Source organism: Falco punctatus (genome assembly GCF_963210335.1).
Source record: "Falco punctatus genome assembly, chromosome: 4".
NCBI classification, from domain to species: domain Eukaryota; kingdom Metazoa; phylum Chordata; class Aves; order Falconiformes; family Falconidae; genus Falco; species Falco punctatus.
Genome location: NC_137583.1, coordinates 68,406,577 through 68,427,128, shown reverse-complemented (window position 1 = coordinate 68,427,128; position 20,552 = coordinate 68,406,577). Strand labels below are relative to the sequence as shown.

The 20,552-nt window shown below is 36.4% G+C and overlaps 1 protein-coding gene across 1 annotated transcript in view; it reads right to left on the bottom strand.

Annotated features, from left to right (window-relative positions):
- The window catches only part of ODAD2 (outer dynein arm docking complex subunit 2), an 85,401-nt gene that overhangs the window by 13,181 nt on the left and 51,668 nt on the right, over positions 1-20,552 (bottom strand). The window contains exons 17-18 of the mRNA XM_080386043.1: positions 13,689-13,877; positions 12,910-13,131 (exon numbers count right to left, since the gene is read on the bottom strand). Coding sequence (XP_080242169.1) covers positions 12,910-13,131; positions 13,689-13,877 — 411 coding nt within the window. The remainder of the gene's footprint in view (positions 1-12,909; positions 13,132-13,688; positions 13,878-20,552) is intronic.

Genomic DNA, 20,552 nt, shown 5'->3' with positions numbered 1-20,552 from the left:
CAAAACTTGATCCTAATTCCTACACTTGGATTCCTCATTTTTAACGAATTATTTATCCTTTCTAGGACTTTGCCTTCTCATCATACAGCAGTTTAACTTCTATAAGAGTTTTTGGTAAGAGTGCTGTTGAAAAAATCCAAACATGGTCAATTCCAAATGGCAACAGGATTATTGCACATGAATAGACTATACAACTGATGAAAAAACAAAATTATTTGAGAAGCAAAAGACTAATAAAATATTCTCTATACAGTGAATGTCCAGCAAATCCAGTACAAAAGTATGACAGGCCTTCTTTGGACACATACACACTCTATTAGCCTCTCCAATGCTCCAATGCCTCTGGAGTTCAGCTATTATCTCTCTTTGGAATTCTGCAAAGGAGTTAATCTAGTCTAATGACTGTTGGATTTGTGCAGATTTCACAGATACAATGTACAGAGATAAAACCAGCAAATAACCTGGATTCGTCCCACGTACCTGTGGTCAAGGTAGACAGTCGCAAAACTAGTGAACAACAGTACTCCAGAGGGCAATTCTGATTTTAGGTATTCTAAATACTTTCTGGAGATTTCTAACCTTTCTATAATGCCACAAAACCCTAAATTACATTTCTTAGCCTGAGTTCAGTATCCGGAAGGAATCGTCATACATGTATGGGAGTATGGAAGCACCTTTATGAGCGCCTGCATTCTTAGTTCTACATCATGGAGAGGTTTGTTTACTTAATTTCAACACAAATGCAGTGAATAGACTCGATACAACCTACAGTCACTTTCTATGTAGCTTTCCAGTTTCCTCAGATCCAAAGATAACACATAATTTGCGTGTAGCAGACTCCTTTGGTAATTAAGCAGTGTTATTGGCTAACATTTTCTTACTTTAACATTAGTATTTTCTGCAAAAATTCCAGAGATTAAACATTATCATAAACTGTGGCAAGAGACCCTGCACTGATTAGGAGCTGGAAAATATGGTCAATTATCATCCTTGGAGATAAATGCAAAATTAAATAAAGCAAAATATCCAATAAAATGAAATTGTATGGACTTTCACTCATAGTCTAGGAGAATACACATTCTACCTTTTGCATACAATTGATTATTATATAATCATAACTGCATCAGCAATGCATAACGTGACCCTGCCCTCACTCAAGTCAGGAGAGAATTCTCATCAGCCTCATGCTGCCTGGCAACCTTGTCAGGTCTTTAGATTTTATGCCAAAGTACAGAACACTGACTAGGAACGTGAATACTAGAGCCCATCCCATAATCTATAGTTTGCAAGTAGACTTTTCCTTAGCATCTTTACCTTGAAAGTAACAGCAATTAGATGTGCCATATTACTTAAAAGATACTGCATAGTTCTCTTTGCAATGCGACATAAAAGAGATTACAATGACCAGGGCTTGGAGCCAATTGGAACCAAGTGATGGATTTACAGGAAGAAAAAAAAAAAAGAAGTTTTCATAGATGACAACAATGAATGTATAATTCAGTACATTAAGGATTCCTGAGTGACAATTCAGCCTCTATTTAAACATACATATACATATGTATACACATGTGTGTGTGTGTATATATATGTGTATATTCTTGGTATTTCTTATGTTCAGCTTCTGTGAATAGCTCCTTACATACAAGGAAACTATTTTTGATGAGCTGAATGCCAAAAATAATCACCTGGCATTCTGCTCTTGTGCATTAAGCCCAGTATCTCTCAATTAAGAAAGTAAATTTTAATACCTGATGATTTAGCTAAGGTATTATTCCATAAATGTAAAAATATTAAAATAATCTTCTTTCTTATTATTGCCAAATTATTAAGAAACATTTCACATAGTCACAAGGATAAGACTGGTGCAGGGAGCTAAACAATTGCAAGAAGCTGCTCTGTGTATTTCTGTGGTTTGGAAATAGTGCCAGGTCGGAAGGAAAAGACATTCTCTGCATTTTCTAAAGCAAGATAAATACAGAAAAGAAATACAGATGAAAGATGGAACTGCTATCTATGGACTCTGCCAGATTCCTTGGCTTTTTGGCACACCTATTGAAGCTGGAAGACTTAACCAGTAGCCATCTTTTCCATTAAAAGCAGCAGCATATATTTTTGGTATAACATACTTTGTTTGTGCATTTTTAAGCTTCAAAAATGTCTATTTCAAATTTTTTTAATGATTCCTTCTGCACAGTTGGCTGCATTTGCACTTATTTGAAGAGGCTCATTTATCACTAAAAGAGCTGCAGGGCACAGCTACTGTTAAACAGCTCCAGCAAACCTACAGCTTAGTGGGACAAGCTTCTTTTTATAAGGCTAAAAGATGTTTAAAATGTGCCAAGAGGAGCTTTATGCCAGCCTCTAGGTTTGTTATCCAAACGTTACTAAATTAGAGGTCTCCTGAAGCACAGAGTTTGGGCAACGATAAGCTGATCTCCTTTAGGCTGCTGTTTTTTTCCCATCCAGGATCAGCCAGATTTTAACAGAACACTTGCTATGTATCATAAACTTTAGTAATGTGAAATTTTGAAAAATAATCTAAAGTCTGAGGCTTAATCTACACTGAACCAAACTTCATTACCTTTGGCAATGGTGCAAAAGCAAAATGTTTTACAAGTACCCCTATTTTATGAATGGTGAAAATTTGCCTATTACAAAGGTAAAGGCTTACTGGTTTCTGTTTCCTGGAGCTGAAACTGTAAGGAAAATGTTCACACCTGGCAGTCGCTAACACAATAGAAATTGCAGTGCTGCAACATTGACAATTTTCATTAATCCTTCTGAAATAAAACAAAATACGCCAGTATTGGACTTAGTTTATGGAACCTCTTATATCTGAAATTTTAAAGTGTGGTGAGATCAGTACCTCTGTGGGTGAAGGGACTGGGCATACCTTCTGTAGACAACAGACCTGCAGAAATTTTGCCATCTAGTGCCCTCTTTCTTGATGTCCAAGAATTGTAACAACTAATTTATAAAAACTAACAGGCAACAGCTTGGAGTATGTGCCAAACGTGCTGTATGTCTAGCCTGAACAGTGGAGCCTGAATAGAGCCAACCATGACAGTTAAAAAGTGAGCTCTTCTAAGCTTAAAATTAAAATACAAATATGGAAATATGCAAATACATGCTATTGTACCCTGATAATATTACTGCATAGATATTATACGAAAAATTTTGGATTGATTTATGAAGACCTTACCTTAAACCTTGCTTAATAATTTAAAAATCTACACTCCGTATTCAATGTTCTCACCAAAGGCCCCCCCAAAAAAACAACCAACCCCACAGCCAAATGCTCCGAAAGAAGTAGGTACCAATGCTTTTGCATTTCATTTTCTAAACTTCAGAGATATATGGTTTGTGGAAAAAAGTTGTTTATAGAATGTTTTCAATAGAAATTTCTAGTAATTGTCCTCCATATTTTGTAATTCACATCTATTAATTTCACAAAGTTGGTCTTAGGAAAGCCTTTTCACATAAAATCGTTAGCCAAAATTTCTGGTAGGGATTTATGACTTTAGCAAACAATGATCAATATTCTAGAAGCTCTGCACAATAAAATACACAAAATGTATTTTTTAATGCAATCATAACAAGTGTAAAAGAACTCTCCAAATATGAAATCTAAATTTCACAATAACTTTCATAAATCATGGCTAAACCAACTGGTTTTATATCTTAGATTATTACAAGGGAATGGTAGAGCCTACGTGTGATTAACCTTTCCACTACTAAGAACAGAACTCAGAAAGCACAAATACCTCTTATAAATTCATCATAGAATTCAGAAAATAAATTATAGCTATTACATCTTCTTAGGAAAAAAAAATAACAAACTGAAAAAACCCTCATGCAGCTCTTGAGGCTATAATCTGATGAGAAAACAGGAATAAATTTGATGGATTAATTTTATATATATATATTAAAATATATGAATATACAAATCAAGACCCATTCTTAGGAGTATGAGTCTCTGCTTTGCCTGCCCTATGTACCAAACACTTGAAATTAGCTTTCCAGCATCCCTGGTGGAGTTCCTATAACTACAAAAACTGATATTCTAGAAGGCATCTATTAATACTTTCTAATATTAAGAAAACAGAGCACTTCCATGTTGTGCATATAATTCAATAAACTAGCCCACAGAGTAAAGCTAAAGATCAGTTCTATGCACTGGTAGGTTGGATAGACATTTTCAATACTAAATAATGTCAGAACATGAATGGAAAGTCTTATCTTCTGCATATCAGCTATGTATTGTAATCATTAAGTTAATGGTTCCTTTAGCCCAAAAATAATTAGTTCTGCATATACAATGGAAAAAGAATGGGAGAAAATGGACTTGTTCATAGTGCCGCACAGCAGTACTATCTTTAAACAAATAAAAGCAGCTCAGAACAATGCAGAGCTCAACAAAGGCTAATTTACTCTGACTTCATGTAGCCTTCAGCATAGACACACACATGCAAAAAATTGCCAACAGCACTAGTTCTGATTCCCACACGGCAGAAGTGCCTTAATGTCTGGGTGACCGGCTACTATCCAGTGGTCCTTGGTTTTCTCAAAAAGCTTGCAGTCAGTATTTGGCATTTATGTTTTACTTACGGTAACTGAGTTGCAGCTATGAATTAGCAGTTGGTTTGCTTGAACTATCAAATATGATCAGTAAAAATATTTTTATATATTTTTTCCTATCACTCCATTGCTATCTGTTTGTTCACCTCCACCTTGTTGTGTGCTACATTTAAACTGACTAGGGTCTTCTTCTTCTGTAGGTATACACCACTCCCTAGCAAAGAGAACTACTTATCAATGATCAATGGCTTTAAGTATCACCACAGTACATAGAAATAAATGAATAAATAGAAAAATTAATACCTTTACTTATTATTATTTAATTAGTTCTGAATTCAGGCACAAGTCTTAAGTCAAAATATCAGGTGATCCTCATATGAGATACTGGAAATGACCTCACTGGAAAGATTTCCCTACATATTTTAGAATATTCATGTACCATCCGATCGGGTACTTGCAAATGTAGAATTTCATTGGCAAGTAGAACAGGCGGTTTTTAGCTTCACAATCAAAGCCTCTGCTATTCCTTTCACAGACCTTGATTTATTTGTGTCTACATAATTCAAAAGTATTTACCACTTTCTCAGCCAGCGAACTCCTTCAGTTTTCTAATGAATCATATCTGTGCCAAACCTGGAATCCTCCACTGTGGAAGGGCAATATTTTGCTTTAAGAGTCAGTGTGTTGGTCTCGTAAAATTTTCCTCTCTAAAACAACAAAATGCTTGAATACATTTTGTCAGTTTTTAAGTTGTGAATTGTTCTTAAAAAAATGAGACCTAATTGATCTGACATTTATAAAGTATATTGACAACAATTAAAATCTGATACAATCTCCTGAAAAAAAAAATCAATTTAAACCACAAGATCTAAACTCACTGGTGATTTCCATTAACAGTATTACCTAATTTTTACTCCTGTGCATGAGGGCCAAGATTAGAGCATGCAGAGGTCTAACCTGGGGAACAATTTCCAAAAAGATATGGAAATCAGAGTAGAAAACTGGCTGATGATGAGCTTCGAGGGCAATACGATGGACAAACAAAAGTAATGAAACTCTCTGATGCTCAGAGCTTACATCGAAACAGCGAAGTTATTTCACCTGTTTTAAGTATTCAGGCAGATATTAATGGAATACTGAATTCTGTTTTGAAGTATTTGAAATTCAGTCCAAAAGGGAAGGTCAAAAATAAAAAATTCAGAACTAACACCCAAATATAATTCAAGAATTAAACAGACATAAATTCCATCAGAGATTACACTTGCTTAGCTAATTAAAAAGATGACAATGTGACAAGTAATTTGATCTTAGTAAGAATGTATATAAGAACAGAAGTTATGTAAGGCTTCTCAGTTTACCAGGCAACAGTACCATCTATGTAACTGCATAAGATAAAGTTAGACAAACCTTAAGCTACAAATAAGGTGCAAATGTTTTTATGGGGAAGGTATTTAACTACTGGAACAAATTATGATGGCATTAGTGGATTTTCCATCGCTGGAATTTTTTAAGTAAAGAGTCAGTGTTTTCCTAAAAGATATACTCTATTCCAAACAGAAATAAATTGAAGCAACATCTCTGGTTTGTATGAGCAAGGCTAGTCAGACTAGATCACTAAACGATCCCTTCTAGTATTATAATGTATGTACCTGTGATTATTTAACATGAGAACAGTGTCCAGTTTACTGGACTATAATCTTATTCAGGCTTTTTAAATATTGGCACATTACTTTTCTTCCAGTCCTGCAACTTCCCCTGTACCGCAAGCTTGTTGAAAATCAACATTCAGGAGGATATTAATTTAAATTCAGCTGTCTGAAAGCTAGCTATTTAGTCTGAGCTCGTCACCTGGGTCCTTTCTATATTAAGTGGAGAAAACTATGCACTTTATGAGTCTGTTCCTTCCAGATATCTTGGACATCTATTTTCAGGTAGGACAAGTCTGCAGGTGCCTCCCTCTCTTTCCATTGACTACAGAACACATCTTGGTTTAGACTACTTTAAATTCCATACCTAAATGACCAAAGCCAGATGAAAAGATTCCAACCTTAATATTCCAAAGAGCTTTTCCAAAGTCCCCGGATTCAAGTTAGTTAGATCCACTAATTTAAAACATCTGGCTTTATTAGATCACGTTCAAAGTGTGCTTCAGTTACTGCTGAACCATCATAGTATATAAATGCATCTCATCTGTATTTTTGTAGGAAAAGAATACATTTTTAAATAGCTTTTCCTGATTGCACTATTATTCAGAATTCTGTCATTCCTCTCTAATAATGAACTGGACTGTATATTCATTTAAACAAGTTCTCCACTGACTTGGGATGGGATTCACCCCATTAAACACAGATACATTGTAGATGTGCAGATCTGGCCTTTGAACCTGCACTCCCATTATAGCCAAAGGAGACCAGAAAACACGGCCAATAGAGGCTGAGGTGCGTTATCTTTGCACAAATGTCCAAATTATGAATGATGAAACACAGTAAAGAATCTATTCCTCTTCCTTGACACTTACAAGAATTTGGGTGACTATAACAGATTGGCATGTCCACAATGTAAACATTTAAAGTTGAATGATGACTTTGATGATTTTTTTTTTCTTCCATAGCCTGATTCTGGGTACTTATTTTCCCTTGTTCTTACTTTTTTTCATTACTTTAATAATCTCCTCAGAGGTCTTATTAAGCCCCATAATAAAAGACTCGTCTCAACTCTGTAGTCATGAAGCCATTCAAACTTCCTAAGCCGTCTTTGCACAGAAACAGTAATGATATTCCACGAAACCAAATCCTTTATATCATTTAAAAAGTCAGAAATCAACTTCCACAATAGATCAACTTTTAACTTTCTTCATTTGCAAAGTAAGAATGACCAGGAATAATCAGTCACATGTTTTTCACTTGTATACACTCTGAATCTTTCGTAAGATCTCTAGCCTTTTAGAAGACATTATGAGCAGTTTCATAAATGCCTATGCACACCACCATCCCCACTCATTTCAGAAGCATATCCCAACCTACAGCTTGCCAACATAACCAAGAAAAAGCATGTCTGTAACATAGAGAAGCATCGTGTTATTTTGACATGGCAACATGGTTTCTAGGACAATTACTTAAGTATTCTCTCAGGATCTTCAGATGACTTGAATTCTTCCTTTAAAGCATGTTTAGATCATCTTTTAATTACTAAAGTAGTTACACTTTCTCATCTGCCTGTGCCCTGCAGAACAGTCTTAACCTACAATTAACCTGAAAACAGCAGCCCTATAAAAATCTTTATCTTTGTGCTTTGCAACAACTACATTTTAAGAGATTTTCTGCAGTTTCCATTAAGAATGTGGCAATGGCTGGGTGCTTTCAGTTGTCTGTGACTTTTCCTATTTCTCTTCCTTCTAATTGTGACAGACTCCAAGTGTGAAGAAAGTTGCCTGGTATTCCTGCTTATCTTGGCTATAAACTGCCAATCCCACACGGAAATTCTCTTCTCCCTTGATTTGTGGACAGCTACTTCCAATCTTGAATTCAGGTTCCTGTTCTGATTCAGGTTCTGTAGTCTGATGTCTAAAAATTTCTCCTGCTTTCTAGTGTCCCATACATCATTACTGGGTCTTTGAAAATACAAATCTCTTTTCCAGCACAGCCATGAATTTTTATTTCAGAAAGAGGAAATATTTTCTGGTGCTTGGTAGAAAGAAAGCATTGATTCATCTGTCACAGGTCATAACCATTGTTCCATTCCCACTCCTAAGAACACTGAGTGTGGAATGGAACATAAAAGGAAAACTTCAGAAACTGCCTTTCTAAACTTCCTCCAAAAGCACCCTGTTTGTGTACTCAAAATTCCACATGGCAGCTGACCTGCACCAGTTATTTCCCAACCTTTTTGTCACATAGCCTTGCTTGAGAAAACTGAATGTATTTTGGGTGTAGTTACAAATACATGAAAACTTGGAACACCAGTTTTCTCTCACAACTGTGTGCATATACCTGTTGTTTTGTGATTAGCAAACACTGTTCGCAGCAGCAGCAAAAGGAAATATGAGAATCTGGCTGAAATTTCTTTCCCTATATATTTTTATTCCTGGTTTCCTGGACAGAAACATCTATATGCACATTGTGTAGTGAATGGTAGAAAGTCTGATGCTTTGAGAAAGTCTCTGACCAACTGTGCAAGCACTCAGCAACTGTCACTCATGCAGAGTAAATGTTTTCCTGAAGCATCAGACTTCCTGTGCATGTGAACATAGCACATGAACATGTACTGAAAAACACCTGAGAATATGCATGTCTTGCAACCTAGTCAGAACTACAGTAGCTGTGACATTAATCCAACTGGGCACGGTTACTGAAACACCAGGTATCTGGTAAAAGGATGAAAAAATATCAAAGGAACCCAGACAAATTTTTCAGAAGCAAAAATATGATTAGTCCTGGAAAAATCTGTACTTAACAACCCCTACATAAATATAAAGTATGCCTGCAGTCAACTATTCACTGGAGAGGCTAGAAGAATGAAAACACCCAGACATGCTGTCATCACTGAGGAGCATGGTGCAAAGACACCAACAGCACAGACATAGTGCTGCAACTACTGTCTCCCTTGCGCCGGGCAGACCAACAGAACAGACCAGGCTGGATTCAGTCCTGCACTGACTCTCACCATCTGAGCAACTAAATCTCCTCCACCCACTCTCCTTGCCATCTGGGAATGCCTCTTTAGCTCTTCCAAACACTAATTGATGCTTGATGGTAATCCCAACAGTGCCAGCATAGAAGTCAAGCTCATAAGTGTTGGTGGATTGGCCAGCTGTGCCCTGAGCTGTCATGGTGCATGTGGTGATTTGCTTCATGGTCTGCTCAGCTCTGGCAACACAGAACAAACACGCTTGGACTAGCACATCTGGAGGAACTATCACAGGTCCAACAGAACATATTTTCCCAGACTGCCTACCACGCTTCAGTTATTATATGGGCATCCTCACTGGATATGAACTAGTATGTCTCGCTGGTCTAATAAAACCTCCAAAAAGGCCCATTTGCTGCTTCACTGTGCTGCTTTGCCATTCTAGGTATAACATAATAGATAAACATTAGAAAGTGGTTAGAAATATCACAGCAGGATAACTGCTAAATAAACCAGGCTTTATTTAGGGTAAGAAATATTAGATGACCGTAGATATTATCCTCTTGTGGGTGGGAGAATTCCAGTCCCTGAAAAACAGGGGCAAGGCTAAACTACACACAAGTGGGTATGTCTATAGTAGGCAAATCATCTGACACTGAGCTCTACACTACCACAGCTAGACAGGTAAGAAAGCTCAAGATAGCTTGAGAGAGTTTGCTCTGATGACCCCACACCCCCCATTTTTGCCACTTTATGGCCTAGGGAGAACAGGCCAAGGTCTAGGTTTTTCACAGTTTATTAACATGGATCTCTGAGCCACATTAACTTCAACACGTACACTGGTATTGGATTCTCTCTGGCTATATTCTAGTGGAAAGGCAAACGCATTTTGCAACATGCCTCGCAGTTCTGGTTCCCAGTTGTTCATACATATTGTGGTTCCAGTTCTGCACCTGCATTTTTTTTTGACACAGACAAGAATGTATGCATCCAGGTTTAGTCCTAATGTACAATCAGTATATGGCCAGGTTATGCACTTGGAGTTAAGAGCTGGGAACGGCCCCAGGGTCCTACTGTATAGACTTACCTATTTCATCAATTTGCCTTGTGTTACGGATTTCTCAAAGACTTAAAGGAATAAAGCTCTAGTAACAGCTCCATTAATACTTATTATGTTAGAACAAAGTTTCCATAAAATGTTATTTTTATATATATGGATAATTCACAGTACAGAAATATCAATTGTGAAGAGTATTTGTTTAGATATAATTACTTTCATATTCTTCAGATAAAATGTCTGCAGATTTGTAATTAAGAACTTCCATGAATGTTCACTTGAATGTAACTGAACACAAACACATAGAAAAATGAAATATCTGCAGGCGCTGAGTAAGATGATGCCATGTAGCTTACCTACTTATTTGTAGCTCAGCACTAATTATGGGATATGTTTAAATAATTTCTTCACCTGAGTGGATTTCTTACAATTGTAAATTGTTATACCTCATTGTTACACATTTGCTGCATGACCTTAGGCCTTCAGATTCTACACTATTTACACTGACTTCAGTAGGACACTGAATAGAAGGCAGTTTGCTTGAAGAGCTGGACAGATCTCTACGATTTACACTTATTCAGTACATTTGACTATGGATTGGCTGACAGTCTTTGGTATGGACGACACCAACCATCTGACTGGTTTGATTTAGTTTACCTGAAAGTACACTCCGGTCACCAGACTTCCATTATTTCTGCTTTTTGGGTTCTGCAAGAACTACTCCTTCAGATAAATTAGTGTCTTCCAAGGATATTTAATTTTGTACTGCCAGTAGGCAAAATAGGCAGTAAGGAATAATATTTATTTTTCCCATCAATGTATTTGGCTTTTTCTTTTTTGGCTATGTCACTTTCTGGCTATGAGGAGACTGCAGTCTACCAAACTAAACAGCTGATTGCATGAATAAACAACACAGCCTTTTAAGGTTAGAGGTGATTTCGCTGAATTCTGAATCACTTCCAAAAATCCTGCCCAAGACTTTTGCATATTGTGATACTTAGCAGGTATGAAGAGTTATTCCATGTACTTCATGGCAATGTGCAGTCATGGGTGTTTTTATCTTAATGCTCTTTAACCTCTTAATTCTTGATCAGGTTTGGCTGCATTTTAAAGATTCATTACAGAACCAGTTTTGTTTGCAGACAGACTTCTTTCCCCGCAAAACCTGAGATCTTATGAACTACAGAGAAGTAGTCAAACCTCATGGAATTCTGAAATAGGTGTGTGGGATAGCACTGCATCTCTTAGTCACACAGATTTGTAGCCCTGACCTAAAATTCAAGAGAATTTTCTGTTCATGGAATGAATGTTTCATTTTTGAATGATACAGGGTGGAATTCTGACACTTTATCCTACACATCTCCCTAAGTATCTAAAAAACAGTGATTAAATCTGTTCCTCTGATGGTATTCCTTTTGAGATACCCATCTAAGTATAATGAAGAAGATTTCTGCCACATTAGATGGTGACTATTTCTGGAAGCCCACTATCACAACTATGGCTGTTTTCCCTAACTGAATATGCTGTGTATGGCTCAATAAAGTCCACTGAGAAGCTGGAGAATACTGCTTAATTATCCCCAAAAAATGAAGAAGTGGTTTGCAAAGTTCGATCATTACTTTGCACATTTCTTATTATTTTCATTATTTTCCATCTGATAAAAATCAGATTATCTGAATCACAGAATCATTTGGGTTGGAAGGTATCTCAGGAGGTCATCTAGTCCAATCTCCTAGTCAAAGCAGGGTCAACACTGAATTCAGACCAGGTTGCTGATGGCTTTGTCAAGTCAGGTCTCTAAATTTACTTGGATGGAGATTCCACAGCTTCTCTGAGGAACTATTCCAGTGCCTCACACGGTAGAACTTTTTTTCTTATATCCAGATGGGTTCCATCAGATTCAATTTATGACTACTGATTGCCTCTTGTCCTCCTACCATGTACTTCAGTAAAGAACTTGCCTTAGCTGCCTTGATAAATTTGTCTTAGATAACTGGCAGGCTGCTGTTAAACATCACTGCCCAAAGGCCTTCTTTCTCAAAGCTAGATGAGCTTAGTTCCCTCACAAGTCATGTGCATCAGTCCCCTACCATCTTGGTGGCCCTTCAGTAGACTTGCTCAGGCTAATCCACATCTTTCTTGAAGTGGGGTACTGAACATAGTACTCCTGAACTGTTTTACTAAGTACTGAAACAGCTCCAAACCCTAAGCTTTAGTATTATTCTGTTTTAATTTGACCCCAAAATCCAGTTACACTTAGTTCCTAGGTGTCTTTCTTCACTGTAGGCAACTATCCATTAAGGTGACCCAACTTCCTTTGCAAAAGTCACTTGAGAATGAAAAACACTGATGTGATGTCACTACCAGCCTAGGTCAGAGTCAAGTACTCTAGAGGTGAATGTCTGCATCATATTTACATTCCCAATATGTAGCTGTAAATCTTTAGCACTACCTAGCTGTAAAATCTTTAGCACTAAAATACTGGTCCCTAATTCACTACTTAACCAAAGATTTTTAGGATAAAATTCAGAAAAATCAAGGCACACAGCAATATTCAAGAACTATTTCAAATGAAAGATGTCTTCTTTCGACCATGCCAAACCCCTTCAATAATTTGAACTCCAAATAAGAAAAACCTTCCATCTTACCTTTACCACTCCATTTTCATGCATGGTGATACAGTTGTTGGGATCCTCTGAAAGTTCATATAGAGCCTGAGCTGTAGCTCTGTGAACTGATGGATCATTTGACTTCAAGTAACGTACTAAAGGAGCTACAGCCTTGGTCTCTCCAAAGGTAACTCTATTGCTTCCCCACTTGCAACAGTGGGAAATGGCTTCTGCTAAGTGACGTCTTAATTTGTCATTGTTCTGAAGAAGGTAAAAAAATAATAAATGAAAGACAATGTAATACAACAAAAATTTCATATGAAAGCAGAATTATATTCTCAAACATCTTTAAGGCCTGCCAAGTAACTGCAGTACAATTAAAAACTGGAGAGAGCTGTAAGGCAGTCCCTTATTCTCTTTGTAAGTGCTGTGAATTTTTATATTGTTTCAGAGGTGCTTTTAGACTGACTTGAAATTAGATAAGCATTAAAACTTAACATACAGACCCACCATTGAGATTCTCTGCATGGTTCAGATTTACTGCTTTCTCGACCCTTTGTGCCTGTTTTCATACAGCAGCTGCATCTCTCAAAAACAATATTCAACAACACTGAGTATGAAAATGAAGCTCATCTTCCTAAGCAATTTAGCCACAGAGTGCTTTCATGTCCAATATACACCTCATAGAAGGATTCTACAGCTCTTCCTAGTAGCTGCTGCAAATTCTACTGCTCTTGTTATAACCTTTTAGTTGGGTATAATGCAGTCTGACATAAGAAATTCATATATACAGCATAATATGTTTAGATGTTACTTACTGTGTTTGCTAGTTTGGACAACAAAGGGACGACTCCATGATCTGTTATAACAGCTAAATTTTCTTCGTCTTTAGCTATATTTGTAATGGCTGCGCATACACTTGCTAAAACTTCTTTATTATTGGATTTTAGCAAATTGACTATCAGTTCCAAGCCACCAACAAAGGATCGAACCATTTCCCCAGCATCCTAAATAAGAATCAAAAGAAACACTATTTTAAAATATTCAAGCTGTATTTACATGGAAATGTTAAAAAAAGAGATTGGCATGACATAATTATTCAAAACTGCAGCTACTGCTGTGTTGTCTTCACCAAGAAATAAGGCTAATTCAGAACTCAGCAGTCTCTTGATTGATGTATGAGAGTTAGACTGATTTACACACCACCACCTAGGCAGAAATTCAATATCTAAATAAAGGTATCTCGTGTCATTTTAGATACCACAGGGTATTCTTTACAGCCTCAAGCTGTCACTCCAGAAGGGTGCAAGCCCTCCTTATCCGCTGTATCATATTGGCCAGGTGGTTGTCTCACACACCTTAGGGCATCTTAAAACAGCAACAGACTCCCGTTTAGGCTCCAATAAGTGTCTTCGATTTCCTACATTGACAGCTAAGACAAAGCATATTTTCTTGTTTCAATGCAAATGAGTATCCAGGAATATTTAAGAGGAGAGGTTACACAAGTCATGACAGCAACTGTGGGAAAACCAGGTGCACCTCTGAGCACGAACAATCAACGCAAAATATGACTAAAGGACACAAACACAACTCTAGAAAAATGTCTAAGTATGCTCTTAGGAAAGAAATAGATAACTAAAGTGTGCCTTGGTCTTGAATACAGTATCTTTTCCGTCTTGAAAAAGTTATAGTAAAATTAGAAAGGGTTTAGAGAAAGACAACAAGAATAATCACTCTTGTGTTTATTAGTGAACTCAAATCATGAAGCACACGTTTACATGTCAATGTATAAAACAGGAAAACAGCAGTTTTGGCACTGTGAGACTGAACTAAACAGGTATGGAATTCATTCAGTTGCCTCAAGCAAAGACAAACTAGCAGTATCTGGAAAAGTGACATGCAGCATACAGTACTTCATGTACCCTTAAAAGCACACAGGGTATAAATCTAAGTTTTGTTTAAGCACAAATTCTTAACTGATTAAGTTACACAGGCACTGACCAATGCTGTACGCCAAGATTCACCGCACTCTGTTAAGCTGAGATGTTTGAAAAGAAATGTATCGCTGTCTTTGATAAGATGTTCTACCATGTAATACTACATTATTTTAGACAATCTCTTTTCAGTTTCCTCATGGACAGAAATAATGCCAGAATAGAAAACATGTAATTCTTTAAATGAGTTTTTACATGTTGACTCCATCTGTGGGTAACTAAGCAACCTTTTGCTAACTACGATCCAGAAAGGGTTCTCAGGATGCCTAGTTACACACAGCTTGAAAGACAACACTGCACAACGCGCCATCATTTTCAGAAACTTCATTGTAAACACAATGATGTGTGTTTCCATCCACAAGGGGTGGATGGAACTTCAAGTGTCTAACCTGAGGTTAGCAAGTATTGCAATGTAGTTTGGAGAAATCGCCATTTCTACTTGACTGGGCCCATCTGTTACTCTAGTTGAGTGGACCTCTATACTAAGCATAAGTATTTGTGTTTTATCAGGACTTCTTTATACAATCTGTAATCTAGCCCAACATTGTTAGATTTTCAACCTTTCAGATGTGGATCTGGAAAGACAACTGGTTTTCTTAAAGTTCTTTGTCCAATGGATATAGAAACTAGTGAATGGGTTAATTATGGCTAACATGGGTTTCTGTAAAAATGCAAGACTTGGGAAAAGCACATAACTATTGATTATGAAACAGATACAGGTCAGAAACCACTGTGGGCAAGAACTTCAGGCGGTTTTTTATGGTGATCTAATTTTTACAGAACTACTTACTAGAAATATGCCATTAGCGCCCAAATCGTATCCTTCACAAAGGGTACTGAAAATAGGAAATGAAAACAGGTCAGAGGATTCTTGGTGACATCGTGGTGGCACATCTGCAGGTAGCATTGGATGGCCTGGTGTCAAACTGCTATTGCACTGGATAGAGAGTAAAAGTGACTGGCCAAATGGTTAACAGTAACTTTGTAGAAGAAATTTTAGCCTGTGCACTTCAGTGATGGTAAATGTGCAGAGATGGAAAGAAAGGTCTGCAAATGGAATTATTTTAATTTGCTTCCTTCAGCAGGTCAATAGGAGACTTTTGAATAAAAACTACCACTCTCCTGAAACCCCTTTGGACTCAAAGGTCTTAGGACTTCATGGAAGTGCAAACATGGGTAATATGAACTTTCCTAGGGCTAGGGAGCAGCCCTGAGACCAAGAAGGTTTTTGATTCTATTTATTTCTTTTTTGGGGGGCTGATTTATGAACATAGTAGACTCCAATTGTATTGTGTTAGCTTTGCTGAACAAATCCATCAAATTGCTCATGGACTTGGTAAACAAAAATCCCAGAAGATGCTGCAGTTCATCTTTTTTAGTTCTGGGTCTAAATGCCAAACAGAACTCTTAGCTGTGATGTTTCTTCTCAAACCAAGCAAAAGCAGTGGGTAAGCCCACAGGAACAAAGCATTCTCCATCACAGGCAGTGCAATTTTTGAGACTGAAAGGGAGAGGTTGAAGTCATATAGTGTGAGGGTTAAAACCAGAAGCCACAGCATGTGGGAAAAGGGTAGTATCCAAGAGGAAACTTCATGCTGAAGTCCTAGAAAAAACAGAACGAACAAATAACAGAGGTCTGTACAGAAATAAAAAGAAGATCTAAATGTTTATGCAGAAGGAGGACAATACAGGTTTGTGACTTAGAAAAGCAGCTGAAAGAAATGGAAAAAAAGCCAATGCTCTGCCACATCTATCACCATGTGACCTGTATGTAAAGGGAGGTGGGTTTACAGTGTGCTTCCTATGGATATAGTAGCATAAATGTTTCTCTATCATTGTTAGTGCATGCATACCACAATGGAAATGTATCTACAGTCATCTGAATAAAACCAATATTTCTTAGTATCAGTTTTCATGTCTGTCTTGAAATTTCTAAATTTGACAAAAGGCAGTAGATAACGGGTTACGGAGAATGATTTCTACACAGAAGTTTCTTACCTGGTATGTATTAGAGGCTAGACAGCTAAATGATCAGACACAGCAGAAGGAAAGAAAATGAAATATTTTACATTTACTTCAATTTCTTGAAAGTTACTACAGAGGTGTGCATTACCCTGTGTCCAAATATTGGCTCAAGAAACGAGAAAGGCTTTGTGCAACAGGTAAACTACAGTAAACTACGTAAGACTTGAAAGGGGCCTGCTATACACGAAAAAGATTCTGATTTTCTGCATGGCTCAGATATCTGTGCATTATTATTCATGCTCTTGAAAGATGTTTCATTAAGAGATAGGATAGTCTGTATCCCATCTTAATGAACTAATGCATATATTTTATATTTTCCTACATGTACATATTTTCTTTCTAGGTGATTATAACCCTACTTGTTAAATTTCTCTTCTGAGAAGCTTATACTTTCTACATTTTGTAAAGGAGCATGGTCTAATTAAACTGATGGAATAATATATAAACAATTCAGCAGCAGGCAGAAAAAAAGACTTTCAGTAATCATCTGTGAAAACAGCTAAATACAAGGACAGAATCTTCTACCAGTGATGAAAAACAGAGTGAAACTGCAGAAACCACATGTCAGGAAAGTTTCCCAAATGTGATTGTGGGTGTAGTCTGGTGGTCTGTGCAAGACAAAGGGAAAAGCAAAGCAGCAAGAAATTTGAAGAAGTATGAGCAGAAAGGACTGAAATGAGAGCTTTTTAAATCCATTATGTTATGTACAAGATCCTTTTATTTCCCAAAGAAATATAAAAACAAATGCATTCTTTTTGGTATCATTTAGCAAAACTACATACTTGCCTTCTACAGTAAATATCTGCTTTCCCCCCACCCCTTTTTACTGAAAGATGTGTATTTATTATATGCAATTGTCATACTTTAATATTTAAAGAAGAAATTATATGGAGTTGTGCCTGTGATTACAGAGGTCTGGATTTAATTCTTTTTAATCAATGTTCTTTGAGTATACTTGTATTAATGATCAGATTGCTGTTCATACAATATAGTCTAAAGTAATTTCTGTGATTTTAGTTTCCATATACTCTCAAGCATATTAACCTATACTTATTTTTGTAATACAAGAAAAATCATATATAGCATGCCTTGGAAATATTTTTTTAACTTTTTGTTTCACATAGAAAAAAATGCAATCTTTAAATTCCACCTTCTAAATTAACTGACATGCAACTTTTTTTGTGTGACTTAACCCAAAGGGTTTGTCATTTTAAGCTTTCATATTTACCTGTAGTCCTTCAACCTCACTGCAGATATGTAAATGGCATTGTTTTAACATCTAGGTATTATACTATTACATAATAATATATTTTTGATATTGAACTTGAAGTGGAAAGTGTTCCATTTCCAGCCCAAGACTACACTACACTTTAGCATTTACATACTGCAAACTCTAATCTATTAATATAGCCATTAAACTGCATTTACTTTCTTTAATGTTACATATGATGTTATTCAACAAAATTCCAGTATTTTGAAAAGCTCAGAGAACATCTTAGAACACAGCTACATAAAAAACAACTTGAAAGAAAAGACAAATGCATTTAAGTGAATTTAGGTAATTTACTCCTCCCATACATATTATGACAAAACCTTACTTCTTAGTTGTCCTAACAAGGCTACTCAGGTCAACTTAGGCAGGAAAAAAAAAAAGGAATGGTAAAAATAAAGCCTAAGAAACAGTCTTTATATAGATAAAAATATTGGTAAAATTGCTGATAAATGTAATTTTATTGTATACATCTGAGTATATGTGTTAATGATAGGTTGGATGCTTCTGTTTTAACAATAATATTTCCTCAGCTGAACAAAACAAGAGGTTAAATGCAAAGACATTTAAAGAAGCAATAAAAATGTTAAGAAAAAATTGGGGGAGGGGGAGGGGGGGGAAAGAGCATTTTACTGTATTATCAGGAAATATCTTGATTTTAAGTCTTCATCATTCTTATACCTTTTAACGTAATATTTAACCTGAGGTAAAAGCTACGAAAAAAATATGGATTGTTAGACTACATTTTAAGTGGCTGAAGCAGACAGGAAGAGATAACAGGATTTTTCATGACTTCACAAGACCACATCTTCTAACTAGCAGTTTTCATCCTCAGAAAGTATGATTAATACTACTTAAAAATTAGATTCAAAGAGAAGAGTTTGCAGTCTCAAGCAGTTAAAACCCCTAACTATCTGGCATAGATGCTGAAGCCAGCAAAGTTACCTGCTGTGCTAATAAAAGCCTCAACCTGCTACTCTTCATATATTTTTATCTTGTTGAACTGCATGACTGTTAAGAAAATCTAGTTAACTTTCCCTTTTCACTTCTACATTGGGTTCTGCCAAGAGCAGAAATACTGTGAAATAAACCAGCTTTACACTTTTTCTTTTTTTAATTAGGAGCAGAGCGCATTACAATATTTGCAGAAAGATAGATTTGGAAAAATCACTTGATCTTTGCTGTATTTATACAAAGAGAACATTTGGGATTTTTGAGTTCTCTTGTCATCATATTATATGTTTTTTGTTGTTATTTTCATTAAGTAAATAAAGTTCATCAGCCTTAAGCTGAGACATACAGTTCTTTTAAAAGAACTACTGAATTCTTTTGTAACTGAATTCCTTTCTTATTTCTTCCAAAGTGATTACTGTGTTCTTTATTTGAAAGATTTAAAGCTAAACACCCTATTACAAAACCACATTGTGTTTAACTATAAAATACTCCACTTGAAAAATAAAAGTTTGTCCACTCAAAACAAGTAGTATTTCACTCTTCGAACATCCTTAAAAGCTTAAGGTGTCAAAGCTAATTTGTCAAATTGAATTGCTTTTGCCCAAGAAAGTGATGGTATGGCTGTGCAAATAAACTTTAGTTATCAAGAGTCATCTTTACCTTTTCTTTAATGAAGGAAGCTGTCCATTTCCATCTCCCATTGCCAACCAAATAACTTATCATAATGCACAACCCAATTTAGAATTCAATATAAAGAAATGCAACAGATAAATTTCTGTATTATAGCCGTTCAGTGAAAAGGGAAAACACATGGTTTATATAATGAAGTTTCTATTCACTTTTCTTATTCAAGAACTCAGAGGTAATATTACTCAAAATACTTTATATATATAAAGGCTAATTTTATTCCTGTCTATACAGCTGTGAAGGCTTCCATTGTAGCAGAACAGACAAAGAAACATCCTGTTCAGATGAGACTACTTCACTACATCTCACAACTTTTCCTCTGTGTTGGGAAGATGTAATGCGCTAGGACAAAAACAGCAGACAATCAACATGGATTTTCCTGTCCTCTTTACCTCACTGAAGCAGCTAAAGCCACAGCAGCAAAGCAGAGTAGCTTTAACATGGCTCCAATGCTACTCTGTAGCCTGGAAGAGCAGAATTTATTACTCCTGGGTCTTCAGGGATTTGATCAATGCACAGTTAAATACTTGGCAAGCATCTTGCTATTGATAGTTTCAAGAAACAAAAGCAAAGTCCATTAGTCAAACGTAAAGACCAAAAAAGCATGCAATGCTTGTTCTCTAAAAGACTGTGTGTGTGTTGGGGGGGAAGTCTACATAGTCACTCATGCAGCTTCTAGTAGTTCTTTTGTCTAGTGTTCTTATTTTTTCAGTCTGGCGGACTACACCTACTCTTCCTCCCCCTCCTCACCA